A 21,093-nucleotide genomic window follows, 5' to 3' on the forward strand; every position below is an offset into this window, starting at 1 on the left:
ACCACTTTATAGGCCAAGAATGAAGATCCAGAGAGTTTGGTTGTATGGCTGCGTTAAAAGTCAGACAGTGGCAGATCCAGAGCGAGGACCCAGGTCTCCTGGCTCTCAGTCCCGTGAGAAAGCCACCAGGCCTGGGGCCGTCAGCTGGTGGAAGCTGTGCCGGCTGTGCTCTCCCTCTCAGTCCTCCTGCCCTTTCCTGCCCCTGCCCTCCACCAGGGCTGGTGTGAACTTTTAGCATGAGAGTCGTACCTGGACCTCTCATTGTGCCCCCCTACTTCCTCACCTCCTTCTACCCGATGGCCAGTGCCTGCAGCTGCCTCCACCCCCGCTCTCCAGTGTAAATGTGGTGTGGGCATGGTGGTGCATAGAGGCTGCCACGTGGAACAGCACCCTCGTGAAAAGAGACCCCTGTCCTAGAGCAGCCCTGCGTCAAACACTTTCATGAGCAGGAGCATCTATCCCTTCTACTTGCAGTAAAGTGAGGAGTTCAAGTCAAAATGCTGAGAGAGAAGATGATTTAGGTTTCCCAGTTTAACCATGTAAACAGGACACCTACATTCGTTATTACCTAGCTGGTGGCCCCATCTGTGTGTATCTCCACATCCACCTGTCTCTTACACGTCAGCTCATCTTGGGGGGTGTTGTGGAGACCTACCGATAATAGAAAGAAATTAGAGAAAGAGATTGTCATGGAAATACAAAGCAGGCAAATGATGTGAAAACTAGACAGCAGATAAGCAGTTATACCTAGGAATTTAGATTAATCTATTCTTGCCACTCTTCCAAAGCAAACAAAAAAGATGACATTTTTAATCAAAAACATTTCTAACAACATAACCCATACCTCTAAATTATGTCAGCTAGAAGGAATGAATTTATATTGTGTCACTTAATTGAGCAACTCGTTGTGGATTTATTATCACTGTCTAGGGAAAACGGAGCCGTCTTTGCTTCTGTACTTGCAGTCAGGAAAGTGCTTCCACATGAACAGAAAACCAATTAGAAAGAGAAAGGTTCAGATATAAATATTTTCTAGCCTAAATATCATCCTCATATTTTTAAAAACCTTCATTGAATAATACCGATTTCCACAAGGGCACATCTAAGACTAGTGTGATTTCATTGTGTCAGTTCCAAAAACCTATGCATTTTTTATGAGCCCTGAATACAGGACCAACTTGTAATTGTCTGGGTAAAATATTTCTCTTTCTAATTTGCCCTTTACTGTTGACATTAAGCTCCTTAGAATTATTTCTGGACTATGTCACAAAATATCCATAATTAATACATACTGTGACTGGAAAGATTTGAAAGGACATTACCTAAACCCTAAAAATATGGTTGAAAATCAAAAACTCCGACTAAATGGTCAAGGAACAATGGATTTTCAGAGCTAAGATCAAGCCTCTGTGAGGGGAAACAAAAACTCAGAAAAAATTAAAGATAGCCAATTATATTTCCAAACTGTGTGGTATGTAGAAATTGCCCACACCTGCAGAATTCAAGAAAAAGTCACCATCCTAAAGAAGAGGTATGGTTGTTGAGGCACCTCTAGATTTGTTCTGCTGCTTCATTGCTACTCATAGTCACAAACTGGGGTAGAAAGGTGGTATAACTGTGAAGACAAGCTGATGGGGCCTTGCAGAAATTCCAATAAAAAGGATCAAAAAAAATCAACTTACCCTGAAGACTTCTTCAAAAGACATAAAATGTAAAAAAAAAACCTATCATTTAAAATGTGTGGATGTTTGCATTCTAAGAAAGACATACTAATATAGCTACATAGGTTACAAAAGAAAACAAAATGTAGAATTAACAAATGCAAAAAAAAAAAAGAGACACTGAATATCTGTGCAGTGTTTTTGATTAAAATTTTTATATAACAGAATATTCCCATTCCCTCTGCACCGTCCGTAGGCATATTCCATTTTTATCTCCCTCATCCTCCTGATGTCACCAGTATCATCAGAATTCATTGAAAACCATCTTAGTACGAGGATCATGTTGGAAATGTGATACAAGTACTGTAAGTCTTAAATAAGAGTTTAGGATCTAAAAAGGGAGAGAGAACTCTCTAATAAAAAGAAAATCACCAAATACAGAGACATGCTAATATGGAAATATAACCAGACCACACCAAGAGGTACAGGAAAAGTAATGTTGCTGGTAATGAATCGGAAGTCATCACCAGTCCCTTCTCCCAAATGCATGAAAAGAGACGGGGGACAGTTTAAAGCCTGGTAACATTTAAGCATAAGGACATATTGTGATTGAGAAGACACATTTGTTTATAGTACTCACCTGGTGGTGATTTAGGCCTTTGGCAAAGTGTTATTGTCTTCACCTACTGTAGTCTAGGAGCTTGAAAGGGTTAATGTAACTTTCAAATCCTTGCCTCATACTTGGTGGTAGTAGAGGATTGGGGAGGATTTGGTTGGTTAAGCCAGGCTGTTACTCTCCTTTTTCCTCCAGAAAAGGAGCAGACTACTGTTCCCAGTTGGTTGGGGGAGGGTCTCTGGAACAAGTAAGGGCACCCAAGGGTTGGGCATTAGTTAACCAGCATTTGGGGAGGGTCACCAGATATAGCAAATAAAAATACAGGAGGCCCAATTAAATTTGTATTTCAGATAAGCAACAAATAATTTCTTAGTACAAGTATGTCCCATGCAATATAATTGCATGCAATATAACATTGCAAGGGGCATACTTGTACTAAGAAATTATTCATTGCTTATCTGAAATTCCAATTTGACTAGGCGCCTTTATTTTCCCTGGCAATCCTAATTTGGCATCTACCCCAGGGCTGTCTTTGAAAGTACCAGTTGAAACCCTGAGTGGGCTGTGGAGAAACGGTTTATCACATACTCATGTTTCTTTACCCTAAGGCCATTGGCTGTGTGTTGCCAGAGAATACACCCTGCTAAAGTGAGCCTTGGTGAGCTTGGCCACCTGTCTCCTAGCCCACTGCAGGCTAGGGAGGAACTGCTGACCTGAGATGCTTCTCCTGTGAAGCTTTGTGAGGAGGCAGCAAAGGAAGGACTTACTGACTGTACCTCTTCTTCTGTCTTGAAATGAGAAAGCAAATTAACTATTTTGATTTCAAATTCAATTACATATCATATATATTTTTTTATTTTGGAAAACAACCTGTCTGAATTATAGTAATTATTGATAGTATTATAAATAATATTTAATACTAAGGGAAAATGTTCATCATATAACAAGTAAAAGAAATTAAGTAATAGTATGTTCACTATGATCCTGGTTTTGTCTTTTCAAAGCACGTTTAGGTAGAGAAACTGATAGGATGTATATCAAATGTAGGCCTAGAAATTTGGATGATTTTTAAATTTCCTTTGTCCGTATCTTCTAAATGTCCTACAACAAGCATATTACATTTGAAATAGGGAAACTAAGAAATTAAAATTTTTTTTAAATTATAAAATCATCTTTTGAAAGAATTTTCCAAGTTAGTTTCTATAATGCTCTTATCTTGGAGGGTTGAACAGAACCAGTTTTTTTTTTTAGAGCGCAGTAGACTGAGTCACAAAGTTAAATGGCTCTTCTAGTAAATGTCATGAGATTTGTCTGACACAAAATAGACAAGGTTTTGGTGACTTACCTGAGAAGCTCCCCCGCAGCCCTGTGTCTCAGATTGGAATGTTGGGTCAGCGATTTAGTTCAGCAACCAGTTATTATACATTGAGAACCTCCACTATTAGTAGTTATGCATTTCATTTAGTGAGGTCCCCTTAGTGTATTATTCTCCTAACGTATTTGAGCCTAAATAATATTCTTAAGATCAATTTCTTGTTCCTCTTTACAGTATATAAAATGTTGTGGTTTTTCATTGAGAAATGAGTCATTTGACATTTGTGTTGTTTTCATACAGCCGATGGAAAATGTCTGGTGTCGGTTGGTTTAGACGATTTTCACAGTATTGTATTTTGGGACTGGAAAAAGGGAGAAAAGATAGCCACCACCAGGTAAGAAGCTGCCGAGGTCTTAACGGCATCCTGCCAATGATCACACTGCAGTAAAAGTTAATAGTTTGCATTTTCTGGTAAGATTTCATCTTCAAACTCAGATGAAGTTCACATAGAAAGCTTAACACCTAAGTAAAAGCATATTGTAATATTTCATGGTGACAAACCTGACATAGAGGAATTAATGTTTGTTTCAGGCAATTGGAAAATTCTGAAATCCTTTCCAGAGAGTTATTCATCACTTTGCTTTTAGTAATATATGCATTATCTATATCAAAGCTTCTTCCCAGCAGTAGGAAAGCAGCTTTCCTCAGACTTGTGCCTTGCCCCTTGTTTTTCCACTATCTTAGCATCTAGTGAAGGACTGTCAATGTCACTGGAGTCAGAAGTTCCACTTGTCATGAGGCTGCAGCATGCAGGAAAGGAGGCCCGGCGTGTGCACCTGCCACTCACTTTCAAAGCAGGCAAATTGTTGCCCTAATCTCCCCATCTTATAAATAGACCTTCTAAGACCACCTGCTATTTATAGGCCACCTGTCCTCCCTTGCCCCAGCCTCCCTCCCTGCTGAATCAGCCCTAAGTCTGAACACTGCTTTCCACTCCTGCTTACATTGGTCTTAGCTGTTTGCCTGGCCATAGTCAGAGGTCAAAATAGTTGGCCGCCAAGGCCCAGCAATACAGTTTGTTGCCCAAGGCATGTTATCAGTTTCTCTCTCTACTGGTTCTTCCCTGCATAAACCAAATTCCTTTTTATCTGGCACCATAAAATCATTTTTAAGTTAATGACTTTGAACCCCAATATTCACTTTTTAAATTGATGTTTTAAATTATATAGGAAAAAAGTGTTTTTTGGCAATTTGATTTAATGAATGAAGACCTATAGATTGCTGGAGACTCAGAGGAGGAGCAAATGGAGCCTTGAGGACTCCAGCTGACGGTCTTAGGAGAGAAAGAGGAGCTTTTCTGATGACTGCTATTGAGATGGAATTCTTGGCAGCAAATGACAGCTCATAAATCTGCCTACCCGCTAATACTCAGATTCAGCTTCTAATCAGAAGTCCGCTTTCCTCCTAGATTAATGTACTGAATTTTACTTTAATATTTCTGATAACATATCATCTGCATTACAGATAATCTCAGGCAAAGCACACGTCTGCATTGCAAAAGCAACAGAAACGCAGTTTTCCTGCTAGAAAACCCTCTGCAAATGTGGGTAGCTCACCTGTTATATATCAGAAACAGTAATAGAAATGGAAGAAAGAAATATTTATTAATATTTTAGAAGTATATATTTGATATGTTTGGTAGTGTTACTTCTATTTAATTAACACAAAGTGACTTAACACCATTATGTTAATAATACAGTTTATTTTTAGAATTGTTCCCAAGCCATATGTCACATTCCCCTAACAGGACACCTGCAGAGTTGTCTTCAGAGACCAATTCTGCAATTGTAACATTCACCATTGCTCTATCCAAAGAGTATCAGAGATTGTTAAAGTTCTTTGGATGAATACTAGATTTTTAAATAATAAATAAATAATATCTACACAATATTATCAATCATAAATATTCATGTAAATAAGTAACCAAACAAATTAAAATTCTATTTATGGCCTGAGATTAAGGTGCTTAAGTAGATAGAAACTTTAAAAACAGGGGCATGAAAGAAGTGACAAAGAAAAAAGGAGTAATACTTTACCAGTGGGACCTTACTGTCTTCCAGGAGTCAGTGTAGCTCCTCCAAGGGTCTAATTTACTCTCAGAAGATGGCTGATTCAGTGACACCCCTCACCCTGCACTTCTGTGTCTCAATCACGGCCTGCATCGCCACTAGCAAGGCTTAACAACAAACCTGCTTCCCGCAGGTCGTGTGGTTTTGGCAGGTAATGTTCTGCAGTAGCACCCGTCACCCAGGATGTGAGATTTCCCCATGGGGGGAGGGGCACAGTCAATGGCTGTGATGGCATCACCGGCAGTACCGCTGCTGCCCAAGGCTAACGTGGACCCCCTGCACTCAAAAGCCGCCCTTCAGTTGGGAACATGTTTAAGTGAACCTATGTTTTTATCAGCTCAGAGAAATTAGAGAAGTTTGGAATTGGCCCGTAAAGATCTTATTACAAGATCTTGATGAGGCTTGATCCAATCTCTTTGCACAGTTTTTTTGGATCTTTGCTAATTTTCATGAATGACTTCAGTCCCCTCCATTACAAATGAATTTTTTAGTCTCTTTTTCCTTTTAAAGATTGTTCAGATTTTAGTCTAATCTACAAGTAACCTATGTAATAACCAAGAGTAATCTCTTATGGGCAGTAGTGAAATAGCCTGATATCAGCGTCAATCAGGGCAGAACAATGAGATAATTAATCAGGCACCTCTATGTCCCTTTATTTAGATTTCCATCACACCAGTAACATGACTGGGGGGCAATGGCTAATAATTATTGACAAGCTTCATCTCAGAAGTTTGAACAGTGGGGGTATTAAGCAAAAGGTACAGTTATCAAGGTGCATAACAAGATTACTTCAATGTTAATGAGAAATAGTTGTGCTACTAAAAAGCTGAGGGACAAAACATAGGCCAGCATGGAGCAGGTACATAGACCTTCAGAGTATGTATTAGCTCCACTGCTTGTTCTGTTTTAGGTCCCAACCCTTACATACATTTAGTGAATATAATCAGGTCTGCATACCAAATTGAGATCTTTCTCACTTTCCTTTTTTAATTTTTCCTCTGTTTTCAAAATAATAAATGATTATTAAAAAGTTAGAAAGCACAGAAAATCACCAAAAAGAAAATGAAAATGATTCATAATTCTACTACCCAGACATAGCCATGGCTAACATTTTAGCATATGTTCTCTGGTATATATTCTGCTAATATTTTTATCCATTTTTATTCATGTGTGGGGTATTATGCATACTGCTCTGTAACTTGCTTTTTTTTTTTTTTTCACTCACCAGTGTATCATTTTCCTTTCTTCTTCTCAATGTTACCTGGCTTATTCTATGTTATTCTATATTGTAAGCCATTTTAAATCTTTTTTAGAACTGGGGTATAAATCAAACATTCATTCAGTCTTCCACTTGTGGGCTACCTTCACAAAAAAGGAGAAAACCAAATCACATACACCGAGACTGGGCCTCTATGGAAATGAGAGGGTTTTGAATAGAAGATTGGGAAACCAACTCACGTGGCGTGCAGCTGCCTTTGGCTTCTAGAAGAGGAGCATTCCTTCCCTTTTCCCCTGTACTTGCTGATAGAGTTTAAAATGTGGCCCTACGTGGTGAATTACCTATGACTCAGGTCATAGAAATCGTCCTGTATTAGGGCAGCAGTATGGACTCTCCTACATTCTTATTCCATCAGGGTAGGACCTGAAACTCTTTTCATTTTGTTTTTCTTACACACACACACAGTTGTAGGCAACTTCTCTACAAATTTAACAAGCGTCTAAAGGAAAAAATAACAGAGGTATTCAAAGAATGTTCTTTATTTAGGTGTTGACATTAACTAAACATTTACGTGCCATCACTAGTCAGTTTAGAATTTTAGCTACAAGAGAAACAACATTGGTGTTTTTATGACACCAAGAAATTAGGTGAAAACTAAAGTGTGCTCTCAAAAAAGACTTCCAACCATCTAATTGTTTGACCTTGTATAGACACTAGCAAACAAAACAATGCTCTTTTCTATGTAGGGGATGTAATTTGTGATATCTGTTCTCAATTTTCATTTCAGTTTTCTCTAGCATCTTCTCTCTAAAGTTTATATTATTGATTTAGGAGCTGTGGGGATTTTCCTCCAATCAAGAAATCTTTGGATGTTTAATGTTTCTTATGGTTATCTGGTTCACTTCTCCTCTTTATGTTAAGCACATTTTCTCTTCTCTTTTATCTAAACCTTTTTCTCACTGTCCTAATTGTTCCTGATACTTTCAGTGATATATCTTGGCCCTGGTGTCCAAGCTTCACTTTTGACTTTCAAAGAAACAAAGAGAGAAAGTTCAAAAATCACTTTCTCCTCCTTTCCCTGCCTTTCACTGTAAGGCCTACATAATAGGTATGGAGATGCTCTGTTCTTTCTTTACTTTTCTTTTAACTTTTTATTATGGAAATTTTAAAAGTTACACACAAGCGGAGGAAATAGCATAAAGAACTCCCTTATACCCATCACCCAGCTGCAACTTCCTACAAATGATACAAAGCTCTTCCCCCTCCCCTCATTTTTTACTTTTACTTTCTTTTTTGCTATAAAATTTTAAAGAAAACTCAAGACATTGTGTCACTTGACCAGTATGTACTTCATTAGGCATTTCTAACTGAAAAGACTTATTTTTAAAAACCACCATTCCATTATCCCAACTAACTAAAGCAACAGTAATTTCTTTCTTTAATTTATTACTCTATTTAAAATCAAACATATCTGACTGTTTCAAAAATGAGAGTTCGTTTGTTCAAATCTGCATCCAAACAGGGCCCATGTATTACGTTTGATTGTCATCTCCCTTAAGCCTCTTTTATTTTATAGCAGTCCCCCTCCCACCTTATTCTTGCCATGGATGCATTTGAGAAACCGGGTCATTTGACCTATAGAATGTGTCACATTCTAAACTTGACTGGGTCTTCATGAAAGCATATCAAGCATTTCCCTGTATTTCCTATAAATGGTAGTTAGATCCATAGGCTTGATTAGATTCACATTCAGCTTTTTTTTCCTTAATACTAGTATTATTGATAAATCATATACCATACAATTCACCCATTTTCAAGTGTACAGTTCAATCACTTTGTAGTGTATACAGATGTCAACTTATAATGCTGTACACTTGAAACATATAATAAAAATAAATGAATAAAGTGCATAATTTGATGTTTTTTAACATATTTACAGAGTTGTGCAATCATTAACACTATCTAATTTCAGAACACTTTCACCACCCCAAAAAGAAATCCCATACTCATTAGCACTAATCTACTTTCAGTCTCTCTGGATTTTTGTATTCTGGACATTTCGTATAAATGGAATCACATGAGGTCCTTTGTGACTGGCTTCTTTCATGTAGCATAATATTGGGTGGGCCAAAATGTTCGTTCGGATTTTTCCGTAAGATGGCTCTAGTAGCACTTAGTTGTCTTTAACTTCATTCGAAGCAATTTTGTTAGATTGTATGTGACAGCTGTCATATCAGCGTGCATTTTAAAAGACTTATCAAAATTGGTGAATTTTTGTGTAGCCATTTTAATATTGAAGATGGAAGAAAACAACATTTTTGGCACATTATGCTTTATTATTTCAAGAAAGGTAAAAACGGGACCGAAATGCAAAGAAAGATTTGTGCAGTGTATGGAGAAGGTGCTGTGACTGATCAAATGTGTCAAAAGTGGTCTGCGAAGTTTCATGCTGGAGATTTCTCACTGGACGTTGCTCCACGGTTGGGAAGACCAGTTGAAGTTGATAGCGATCAAATCGAGACATTAATTGAGAACAATCAACATTATACCACGCGGGAGATAGCTGACATACTCAAAATATCCAAATCAAGTGTTGAAAATCATTTGCACCAGCTTGGTTTTGTGAATCGCTTTGATGTTTGGGTTCCACGTAAGTTAAGCGAAAAAAGCCTCCTTGACCATATTTCCTCATGCGAGTCTCTACCTAAACATAATGAACACGTTCTGTTTTTTAAAACAAATTGTGACAGGTGATGAAAAGTGGATACTGTACAATAATGTGGAACGGAAGAGATCGTGGGGTAAGCGAAATGAACCACCACCAACCACACCAAAGGCCTGTCTTCATCCAAAGAAGGTGATGTCGTGTATATGGTGGGATTGGAAGGGAGTCCTCTACTATGATCTCCTTCTGGAAAAGCAAACAATTAGTTCCAACAAGTACTGCTCCCAATTAGACCAACTGAAAGCAGCACTCGACGAAAAGCATCCAGAATTAGTCAACAGAAAAACGCATAATCTTCCATCAGGATAACGCAAGACTGCATGTTTCTTTGATGACCAGGCAAAAACTGTTACAGTTTGGCTGGGAAGTTCTGATTCGTCCGCCGTATTCACCAGACACTGCACCTTCGGATTTCCATTTACTTAGATCTTTACAAAATTCTCTTAATGGAAAAAATTTCAAATCCCTGGAAAACTGTAAAAGACACCTGGAACAGTTCTTTGCTCAAAATGATAAAAATTTTGGGAAGATGGAATTATGAAGTTGCCTGAAAAATGGCAGAAGGTAGTGGAACAAAAGGGTGAATATTGTTCAATAAAGTTCTTGGTGAAAATGAAGAATGTGTCTTTTATTTTTACTTAAAAACCGAAGGCACTTTTTGGCCGACCCAATATTTGAAGGTTCATCTATGTCATAACAAGGATCAGTATTTCATTCCTTTTTATTGTGTGGATCCTACCACGCTTCATTTATCTGTTCATCAGTTGATGGATAGTTGGGTTGTTTCCTCCTTTTGGCTATTATGAATAATGCTGCTGTGAACATTTGTGTGCAAGGTTTTAAGTAAACATATGTTTAATTTCTCTTAGGTATATACCTAGGAGTAGAATTGCTGGGTCATATAGTAACTTAGTATTTAACATTTTGAGGCACTGCCAAAATACATTTCAGAGTGGGTGCACTATTTTTCATTCCCACCAGCAAGGAATGAACATTCCAATTTCTCCACATACTTGCCAACACCTATTATTGTCTGTCACTTCATTATAGCCATCCTAGTAGATATGAAGTGATATCTTATTAAGGTTTTGATTTTCATTTCCCCAATGGCTAATGATACTGAGCATCTTTTCATGTGTTTACTGGCCATTTGTATAACTTCTTTGTAGAAATGTCTATTTAGATATCAGTATTTTGCTCATTTTTAACAGGGTTATTTGTCTTTTTATTATTGAGTTATAAGGGTTTCTAAAATTTTATTCTGAATATAAGTCCCTTATCAGATATATGATTTGCAGATATTTTCTCCTAAGTTCAGTTTTTTAGTCAAGAGTACCTGATATGTACTTCATGTTTCACTCTACCAGAAGAAACATAATCAGTGGCATACCAGATGGTGGGGGCAGTGGGAGTAGTACTTGACAGGTGCAAGCAATAGGGCTTCTATTATCTGTAGGAATTTTTTAAAGAATAAGAAAACCAACTAAAAGCCAATCTGCTTTTTATTACTCTCCTGAGCCAGCAATTCTAAACAATGTCAGGGATGGAATTCCTCTTTCTCAGGAATTCCAGTCCACCCCATGGTGTGCCACTGCCCCAAACGTCTGGTTCTCGTACTCTTAGTAATACTCAGCTCCATTGTGGGTTCTGGTACTATCAGCCTCATCCTTCCAGTGAAAGCATCCCATCAATGTATTATCTAATGGTTGTAGCATCCATTTACAATTGTGGGCTAAATTGATTATTTAATTAGGGATTGAAAATGATAATTTTCTAATTCTATTATTCTTCATATTAGCTAGAATTCTTCTATAAATAAGAGTTTTCTCTCATGAACCACTTGGTTTCTCTGAAATACAATTCACACAGGAAGTAGTCCTTTAAATATTAGGGGCTAATAATATTTGTTGTCTATAACTTGCAGATATTTCCCCTAGTCTGTCATTTGTCTTTTGAGTTTGATATGATGTTTTTCATCATGCAAAGGCTTTTATTTTTATGTGGTCAAATTTATCAGTCTTTACCACTTCAAGATTTTGAGACCGATTAAGGAAAGTGTTCCCTGTCCTCTGGTTAAAAGGAAATCACTTGTGATTTCTTCTAATCTGCTATGGCTTCATCTTTACATTTAGATCTCTAAACCATTTGGAATTTATCCCAGTATCTCGTATGAGGAACAGATTCAATTTTATCCTTTCTCCATATGGCTATCAAGGTGTTCCAAACACCATTTTCCTTTTCCCTTTTATATAGACTATTTTTTAGAACAGGTTTAAGTTCACAGCAAAATTGAGCAGAAAATACAGAGTTCCTGTATACCCACTCTCCCAGCCACCTTCAAATCCCCACCTGGCACCAGAGTGGTATATTTGTTATAATAGATGAAGCTACATTGACACATCATTATCACCCAAAGTCCACAGTTTACATTAGGGTTCACTCTTAGTGTTGCACATTCAATGAGTTTTGACAAGTGTATAATGACATGTATCCACCATTATAGTATCATGCAGAATAGTTTCACTATTCACTGCCCTAAAAACCCTTTGTGTTCTGGCTGTTTGTCCCTCCTTCCCCTCTGTCCTGGAAACCACTAATCTTTTTACTGTCTCCATAGTTCTGCCTTTTCCAGAATGTCATTTAGTTGGAATTATACAGCATGTAGCCTTTTCAGATTGTCTTCCTTCACTTAGTAATATCCATTTAAAGTTCCTCCATGTCTCTTCATGGCTTGATAGCTCATTTCTTTTTAGCACTGAATAATACTCCGTTGTCTGGATGTACCAGTTTTTTTAATCCATTCACCTACTGAAGAACATCTTGGTTGCTTCCAAGTTTTGGCAATTATGATTAAAGCTGCTGTAAGCATCTATGTGCAGGTTTTTGTGTGGATGTAAGTTTTCAACTCCTTTGGATAAATACCAAGGAACATGATTGCTGGATCTTATGGTAAGAACATGTTTAGTTTTGTTAGAAACTGCCATAATGTCTTCCAAAGTAGCTGTACTATCTTGCATTCCCACCAGCAATGAATGAGAATTCCTGTTGCTCCACATCCTTGCCAGCATTTGGTAACATACACCATTTATTTTAAGTATTAATTTTTCCCCCATTGATTTGAGACCTGTCTTTATTACCTACTACATTTATATATTGGGTCTCTTTCTAGATTTTCTATTTTGCCATTGGTTTGTCAGTCACTTTGTGCACCAATACCATGCTGTTTTAATCATGAAGGCTTTATAAATTGTTTTAATATCTAGGAGAGCTACTCTTCCCACTTTGCTTTTCTTTTTCAGACTTTTCCTGGCCATTACTGCTGTTTTATTCTTCCATAAGAACTTTAAAATCAAGGTGTCTGACTCCAGATTAAAGAACAGACTCTAAATGCTCTTTTTATTGGAATCAAGTTGAATTTATAAGCAAAGCTAGGAGAATTAACATCTTTATGATTGAGTTTTCAAACCCAAGAACATGGAATGTGTTTCCATTTTTTTAAGTCTACTTTTCTATCTTACAAATATGGGGTGTTTTTTGGTTGTTGTACTCATTTGCATATAGTGCACAGTTCTTGTTAAATTTATGCCTTGATATTTTTATTGTTTATAAATAGAGTCCTTTCTTCCAATATATTTTTCAACTGGATATTATATATATTAAGGTTATTGATTCTGTATTTAATTTTATATACTGCAACTTTCCTAAATTATCTTATTTGTAGTTATTTTTGTTATTTTCTTTTGAATTTTTTAGATATATAATTATTATCATTTGCAAAAAGAAATCATTTTACCTCTTCCATTCCAGCTCCTGTGCCTTTAATTTTTTTAGACCTTGTCTAATTGCATTAGGTAATATGTTCAGTACAATGTTAAATGGTAGTGGTGATAGTCTTGTTCCTGACTTTATTGGGAATAACATTAAGTAAGAATCTGACTTTCGAGTTCACACACACACACACAAACACACCATGAATAAGGTACTGTTCCAGCACATTCTGTTTTTAAAAAAAGGATAATGGCACACAGCATCTGAAGAGCCAGTCTGTGTATAATTGGTCTTGAATGAATCTGTGTTTCTCAATGAGAGTCAAGAACTGCAGGGAAATGTAGAAGTCTAAGAGATAACTCTAAAACATCCATTAATTCCTACTTTATTGAGTGTTAGTTGAGTACTTTTTTAATCACAAGTGACTGTTAGATTTTTTTTGTGAAATGCCCTTTTGGCATCTGTGAAAATAACATAATTTTTCTCATGTATTAATATGATGTATTATTTGATTCCTTAATAATTAACCACCCTTGCATTTGGTCATAATGTACTGTTTTTTAAATATGTTGTTGGATTCTCTTTGCTAGTATTTTATTTAAGATTTTTGTATCTGTATTCATAAGGGAGACTAGTCAGTCATGTTCTTTATGTTAATTGCTTTTCTTTTACATAATGAAAGTTAGGTCCTAGTATATGAGAGAAGACCATCAAATAGTCCCTTAAGACCAGTAAATCCTTAGATTCTAATGTGATTACTTTATACTCTAAACCAGAAATTTCCCTGGCACTGTGGAATGCTGGTCTACAGCTCCAGCCTACAGTCAGTCCTCACTTTTATATTTGTCCTTCTGCCTCTTGGGTTATAAACTTACATTTCTGAATGCACAGCATCCTTGAGTGCCTTAAATCGATAGATGACAGCCTTTCTCTCTCCATGGATGTGAGCCAGGGGCTTTGGCTTCTTGTGAATACATTTCTGGCTGAAACTCTGTTTAACCCAAAGTTATGCCTTCCCCAGCAAGAATATTACATTTGAAGCTTCTCATTAATACTTTTACAGTATCTTCTCCCTCCTCTTATACAAGACCTCTGTATCCCAAGAATTACAATTCTATAGTTGTGGCATTAATTTTATCTTATGGAGACATTCTGATCCATTTAAAATATTTCATTATTTTGTTTAAAGCATAATTAAGTAGATTTTGGTAGCAATGGTAGGGTAAGAAGAAAGGGCTCAAACATGCGAAGAAAAACCAAAACTCATTATTTTAGTGTAGACCCCATGTGTATTTTAAATCATCGTCTAATTTACTTGTCCTATTAGATGTGCTTAATGAAAGTTAGACTAAATGCATGCTTTTAATAAAACTCTCTAGCAGTGCTGTCATCAAAACTGGAATTTTTCCCCTATTTGTCTCTTACAGAGGACATAAAGATAAGATATTTGTGGTAAAGTGTAACCCACACCATGTTGACAGACTGGTTACGGTTGGGATCAAGCACATCAAATTCTGGCAACAAGCAGGTACTATTGTTAGGGTTTATTCTTTATGTCGTTGAAAGTTTTACTCCAGCTGGGAAAAAAAAGAAACAACCAACACCACTACCTAGCCTATCTCTGCAATCTAAAATTAAAGTATGCCTAAAAGACGTTTGCTCCCAAATAATGTTTGAGCTGTGAAGCTTAGAACACTCTATATGATGCCATGCTTATTCATCAATATCTAGAAAGCTTTGGGAAATGTTTTGCTGTGAAAATAATTATTTTTATATTCAGTCATTAGTTCTGAAAGCAGTGATTATGTTGGACTACTGAGCAGGAAATAATCACTTTAGTTGGGTGAATACAATTTTCAATATTTTGAGGGTTCTTTTATTAGTTTGTAACTGCATTTAGCACATGAATTAAATATGACACACAGTACACACAGTAAGTGGTCAAAATAAATACTTGTGGTTTATAATGCTGATAATAAGGATGAGTAAATAAGCAGGACAAAACATGGAAGGATATCTTGTTTTTCTCACTAATAGCTCAGACCTTTCATTGGGACTGTTTCTGAATTCTTAGTATCAACTTTGGTACCAAGCCCAATCTTATACTGGGCAAAACATAAATAAGCTACTGTTCCAATGCCTTCTGCTTTTGCAGAAAGGGTCATGGCACCCACCACGTCTGGAGAGCCAGCCTGCCTACAGTTGTCTGGAATGAGTCTGGGTTTCTCAGTGCTAATAAGAAAGTACAGGGAAATGTGAACATTTAAGGAACAAATCTGATGTACTTCTCCTACACAGTGATTCATTTTTCTCACCCCAAAGTCACTGTGATAAAAATCGAGGCAAAACATACATAAAACATGTTTACATTTTACATTACAGCCACTGCTCTTTTCACTCGCTTTGGTCAGCATTCAGGAAGACTTGCCTGGCCCCCCAGGGCACTCAGTCACCACTTCCTCTGGCTGACACAGAACTTGCGCTGAACCTTGGTTAGAGATGTATATCACGTTCTCTCCCCAACCAGACCTTAAGTTCCTTGAAGGCAGGAACTCTTCCTTTTCACCTTTATACCCCAGTGTCAACCACTGTGCCCGCCACAAAGTAGGGATTCAACAAGCGCTGAATTAATGCGTGAAGGAGAAAACCTTTTATAATGTTTTTGTTATGATGTTTTCTGCCATTTTAATGCATCTTTATGTAGACACGTAATGTAGACACACTGGGTTTTTCACTGAAGATAGTCATTCTAAATGTCCATAGAAGGTGTCAATTTTTCAAAAAGTAATAAATACTCTTGGTCCACTCCAGGTGGGGGCTTCACCTCTAAAAGAGGAATTTTTGGAAGTGTTGGAAAGTTAGAAACAATGATGTGCGTTTCTTATGGGCGAATGGAAGATCTGGTGTTCTCAGGAGCAGCTACTGGAGATATTTTTATTTGGAAGGATATTCTCCTACTAAAGACAGTGAAAGCTCATGACGGGCCCGTGTTTGCTATGTATGCATTGGATAAGGTATAGTCTGTTTTCCTCATTAGCTTTCTAAAAGTTTAAGTTAGGCTTAGGAAGGTCCACACCAACAGGATGCCTGTGTGTAAAAACAGTACCCTTTGAATTAGGAAGTAGTTGTCATGAATGGAGAGGAGCACAAATGGTCTTTAAATTTCTCTTTTGTTTATAATTATTTCTTTATGTGCAACTTCTTCTGTTTTCGCACTTTTTCTTCCTGGCTGTCACTCCTAAGAACTCCTTAAGAAGTGTTGGGATAAATGCAGACACGCAGTAGCAACAGAGTCCTGAGAAATATTTCAACATAGTCGTCCACCTCGGTGGCACAATGATCAGAGACCTGGAAGTGCCTGGTGTTTGGATTATTGTCCCTCCCATCAGTATGACCTGAAGTTATGTTGATAACCAGCTTGTTCCTGTGTAGACAGGCTCAGTTTTAACAAGCGTGTCAGAGTGAAGTCTTTTCACTGGCTGTGTTAGTCAGGGTCCTCCAGAGAAACCAAACGAGTAGGATGTAGATATAGACAGAGATATACACATACATATACATATACATATACAAAAAGGAGATTTATCATAAGGAGTTGTCTCATGGAATTATGGAGGCTGAGAAGTCCCACTTATGCCATCTGCAAGCTGGAGACCCAGAAAAACTGATGGTGTAATTCACTTCAAGTCCAAAGGCCTGAGAACCAGGGGAGCCAATGGTGTAAATCCCAGTCTGAGGGTGGGAAAAGATAAGATGTCCCAGCTCAATCAGTGAGACAGGAAAAAGGAGGGTGATTTTGTCCTTCCTCTACCTTTTGTTCTATTCAAGCTCTCAATGAATTTGATGATGTCCATCTACATTGGGGAAGGCAGTTTACTGAATCCAGCAATTCAAATACTGATCTTATCGAGAAACACCCTCACAGACACACACAGGAATCATATTTAATCTGGGCACCCTGTGGCCAGTCAGTTGACACATAAAATTAACCATCACACCAGCTGTATTTCTACTCAAGCTCATCTTTGTCCTGATCTGTCCCCTGCCTTGCAGTGTTGTTGTTTTAAATAAAGATCACACTTGGGAATTCCCTGGTAGTCCAGCGGTTAGGACTCCGTGCTTCCACCGCAGGGGGCACGAGTTCGATCCCTGGTTGGGGAACTAAGATCCTGCATGCCTCAAGGCATGGCAAAAAAAATAAAAATAAATAGATCACACTTACCTTCAGTGCCCTTAAAACACTTTCTTCAATCAATTTGCCAGAAAATATCAATTTTTTGTTCACTGCTAGTTTGCTGATGGTACCAGTTTATGTGTGCTCTGTGACCTCCAAACAGTCTAAGCCACCTAGTACACCTTATTAAGCCAAGCCTCATTTTGCATTTACCTGTTCCCAGGTAAATATGCTGATCCCGCTATGGAAGTAGGTTCTTGTTAGATGTGCAACTACAATGGTTGTTTTAGTGGTTAAGATGTTTTTCACTAGCAAATTTGTTTTTGATTAAACTTCAAGTTTTAGAAAAGATTAAAGCAGAATGCAAAGTTTTTTGTAGACTCAGAAGTCGATGTGATATAACTTGTTTAAACTCTTTTATTGCTTGGTAACTTAAGCTGAAAAATCATGGGAAATGGCAGGAATATCACATTATAATATACTGCATTTAAATTTAATTTAGAGAGTGAATGTCCCCAGGTTCACAATCTATAATAAGGATAAATAAGGATATTTAATGTAATAAACTTCCACAATATTAATTCCTTGTGAACTTCATTGAAATGAAGTACATTAGAAGTTTCTGAGAAAACAGAATGAATTACTCAGTATTTTTCTTTAAAAAAACAACAACAACTTTTTAAAGAACAATTTGTATATATAAGTTGCCAAAAAGGAAAACTAATAAAGCCAAGAAATCATAAGCTTAGAACAAGAGTAAAAATCATCATCTAGCAAAAAATACCCAATATGTTAAGCTTTTTCCTTTCCAGGTTTTGTAAAAATTAATCTGGATTTTAATTATTGTGGAAATTGTTGTGTATTGAACAAAATAGCAGGATAGTTTTGTTATATGAAATACCTAAGTTACTCTTAATAATAAACAATGATGTTTTTCCTGGAAGTAAATATTTTAAAATATTTAACAGTCATTTTTAATTGTGATGTTAATTCCAATTCATTCAGCAGGAGTATATGAGATACCAGAAACTCTGCCAGGCTTTGAGGTTGGTCCTGTTCTGTAAGAATCCACATTCCAGTCAGGGGACTGGGCACAGAAATGACCGTCCATGATTCAGGGTGCCAAATTCCAACCAATGGTCTGAAGAAAGTGAAATGGACACACAATGAGAAAGTGTTTAATCCTGCTAGGGAAATAAGGGAGAGATGCTTCCAGAAAATATTATATTAATATTATGTTATCATTCAGATTTTTCAGCCTCCTATACTTAGGAAGAAAACACAAACAAAGCTTCTTTACCCAAGGGGAAATCCTTTTGAGGCTGGGTGGGTACCTTGTCATTTTGATGTGTATATAATTTTTCTGATGTGTGCCTTCACAGGGTTTTGTAACAGGTGGAAAGGATGGAATTGTGGAACTCTGGGATGATATGTTTGAAAGATGCTTGAAGACTTATGCCATTAAAAGAGCAGCATTGTCAACCAGCTCAAAAGGTGCCACTCCCGAGTATGCAGTAGAAACCTTTCTGTTCATAGAGATGGAAAAGATAGTACTAAGTTCTTGGAAAACCATTACCAAATCAACTGTCTTTTTTTCTTCCACATTCAGAGCCCTTGGCTCCTGGTAGAAATATCAAGGATAATTGCCTAGTACCTAGTACTTTGGAACTATAAAAACAGAATTTATATAATCATTACAATCGTTTTATTTTTTATTATATTAAATACAACATTTGCAGTATTAAATGCAATTTTTCCTCCTCAGGCTTGCTTTTGGAAGATAACCCTTCAATTCGTGCCATCACTTTGGGACATGGACATATCCTGGTGGGAACAAAAAATGGAGAGATCCTGGAAATTGATAAGAATGGCCCAATGACACTGCTCATTCAGGTACTATGTTTGCACACATCCTAAACCACAATTCACACCAGAGCTGGAACCAGGGTGAGGCAACGGGGGTCACTTAGGGTGCAAAATTTAAGGAGACACTAACTTTCAGGGTCTGGCAAATGCTGTATTAATCATCTATTGCTGTATAACAAATTGTCACAAACTTAGCAGCTTAAAACAAAAACATTCCTTATCTTATGGTTTCTGTAGGTCAGGAGTCTGAACACAGTTTAACTGGGTCCTCTTTTTAAGGTTTTGTAAGGCTGCAATAAGGGCCAGGGCTGTGGTCTCATCTGAGGCTTAACTGTGGAAGGATCTGCTCCAAGGTCACTCGAGTTGTTGGCAGAGTTCAGTTCGTTGGGGATGCAGGACTGAGGGCTTCCGTTTCTTGCTGGCTATTGGCCAGAGGCCACCCTCAGCTCTCAGAGGCTGCCTATAGTTCCTCATCACATGGGGTTCCCCAACATGGCTGCTTGCTTCCTCAAAGAGAGCAAGGGAAAGAGGAAAAACGGGTACTACTGTGCCTTTAAGTAACTTTAAATAACATAATCATATCATCACATATGTGTAATCATGAACATCCATCCCCTTTGCCATATTTTATTGGTTGGTAACAAGCCACAGACTATACCACACTCAAAGGGAGGTGGTTACACAAGAGTGTGAAAACCAGGAGCATCATGAGGGTCACCTGTCCAGCACAGTCTGCCCTCTGGCCACCAACTATCATGTCCCTACCACATGCAAAATACATCCCCCCTCCCAAGGTCCCCAAGAGCCTTATCCCATCATAGTATCTGTTCAAAGTCCATAATCTCATTGTCTAAATCAGGTCCAGGTGTGGGTGGGGCTTCTTGGGTATATTTCCTCTTGATCTGTCAAAATCTGTCAAACTAATAAAAATTATTTGCTCTGTATACACCAAATATATGTGTCTCCTTAGATATTGTGCATCATTCTAGTCTCAGCCTTGATTCACATAAACATATAACATACTCTTTACACTTCCTCTCCCCTCAAAATGTTATTCAGGTAAAATCAGATTAAAATAAACATCAACAGAATCCTCTAAGATCGAAGAAGTGATCACATGTCACCTGAGGGGGTGGGAGTCTGTGGAGGTGAGGAGGTAGTCCTGTCCAATTTGGTGATGGATAGGCCATAGTTACAGATGGAAGAGGCACGGGCAGGGATGAGGGTGTGGGTTCAGAAGGTGGAGTGGAAGGAATATGCACTGGTTATCTAAGCTTTAGGACTTCTGCGGGTCTGAGGAGCTAGGCCTTCTTCCCTGACCTGATGCATGCCTGCAGCCTTGCTGTATTAGGACTAGCCCCCAAAATCCCACTGAAAGGGGCCCTCTGATTTGCTACACCTGAGAGCAGGTCTGCACACACATCACGGATCAAGTTTTTAAAGTGCATGTGCTCAGGTCCCACCCTGGATATCTTGAATAAGAATCTGTGTTTTAAAAAAAGTTCTGTGTTAGAAGCAAACCTCAGAAGCTCTGTAGCTGATTTCTACAAGCAGCCCAGATTGAGAACTGTACTGAGATGCGTCCTTGAGGGGCGATTTCCTTATTCTGCAGCTGCACTTGCC

General features: G+C 37.7%; 1 protein-coding gene across 1 annotated transcript in view; it reads left to right on the forward strand.

Moving 5' to 3' along the window:
* EML6 (EMAP like 6) overlaps window positions 1-21,093 on the forward strand; it is a 318,760-nt gene that overhangs the window by 222,783 nt on the left and 74,884 nt on the right. The window contains exons 16-20 of the mRNA XM_061210885.1: window positions 3,893-3,986; window positions 14,861-14,961; window positions 16,245-16,447; window positions 18,987-19,098; window positions 19,370-19,497. Of these exons, the coding sequence (XP_061066868.1) occupies window positions 3,893-3,986; window positions 14,861-14,961; window positions 16,245-16,447; window positions 18,987-19,098; window positions 19,370-19,497 (638 nt within the window). The remainder of the gene's footprint in view (window positions 1-3,892; window positions 3,987-14,860; window positions 14,962-16,244; window positions 16,448-18,986; window positions 19,099-19,369; window positions 19,498-21,093) is intronic.

The sequence above is a fragment of the Eubalaena glacialis genome, chromosome 14 (assembly GCF_028564815.1).
Source record: "Eubalaena glacialis isolate mEubGla1 chromosome 14, mEubGla1.1.hap2.+ XY, whole genome shotgun sequence".
Classification (NCBI taxonomy): domain Eukaryota; kingdom Metazoa; phylum Chordata; class Mammalia; order Artiodactyla; family Balaenidae; genus Eubalaena; species Eubalaena glacialis.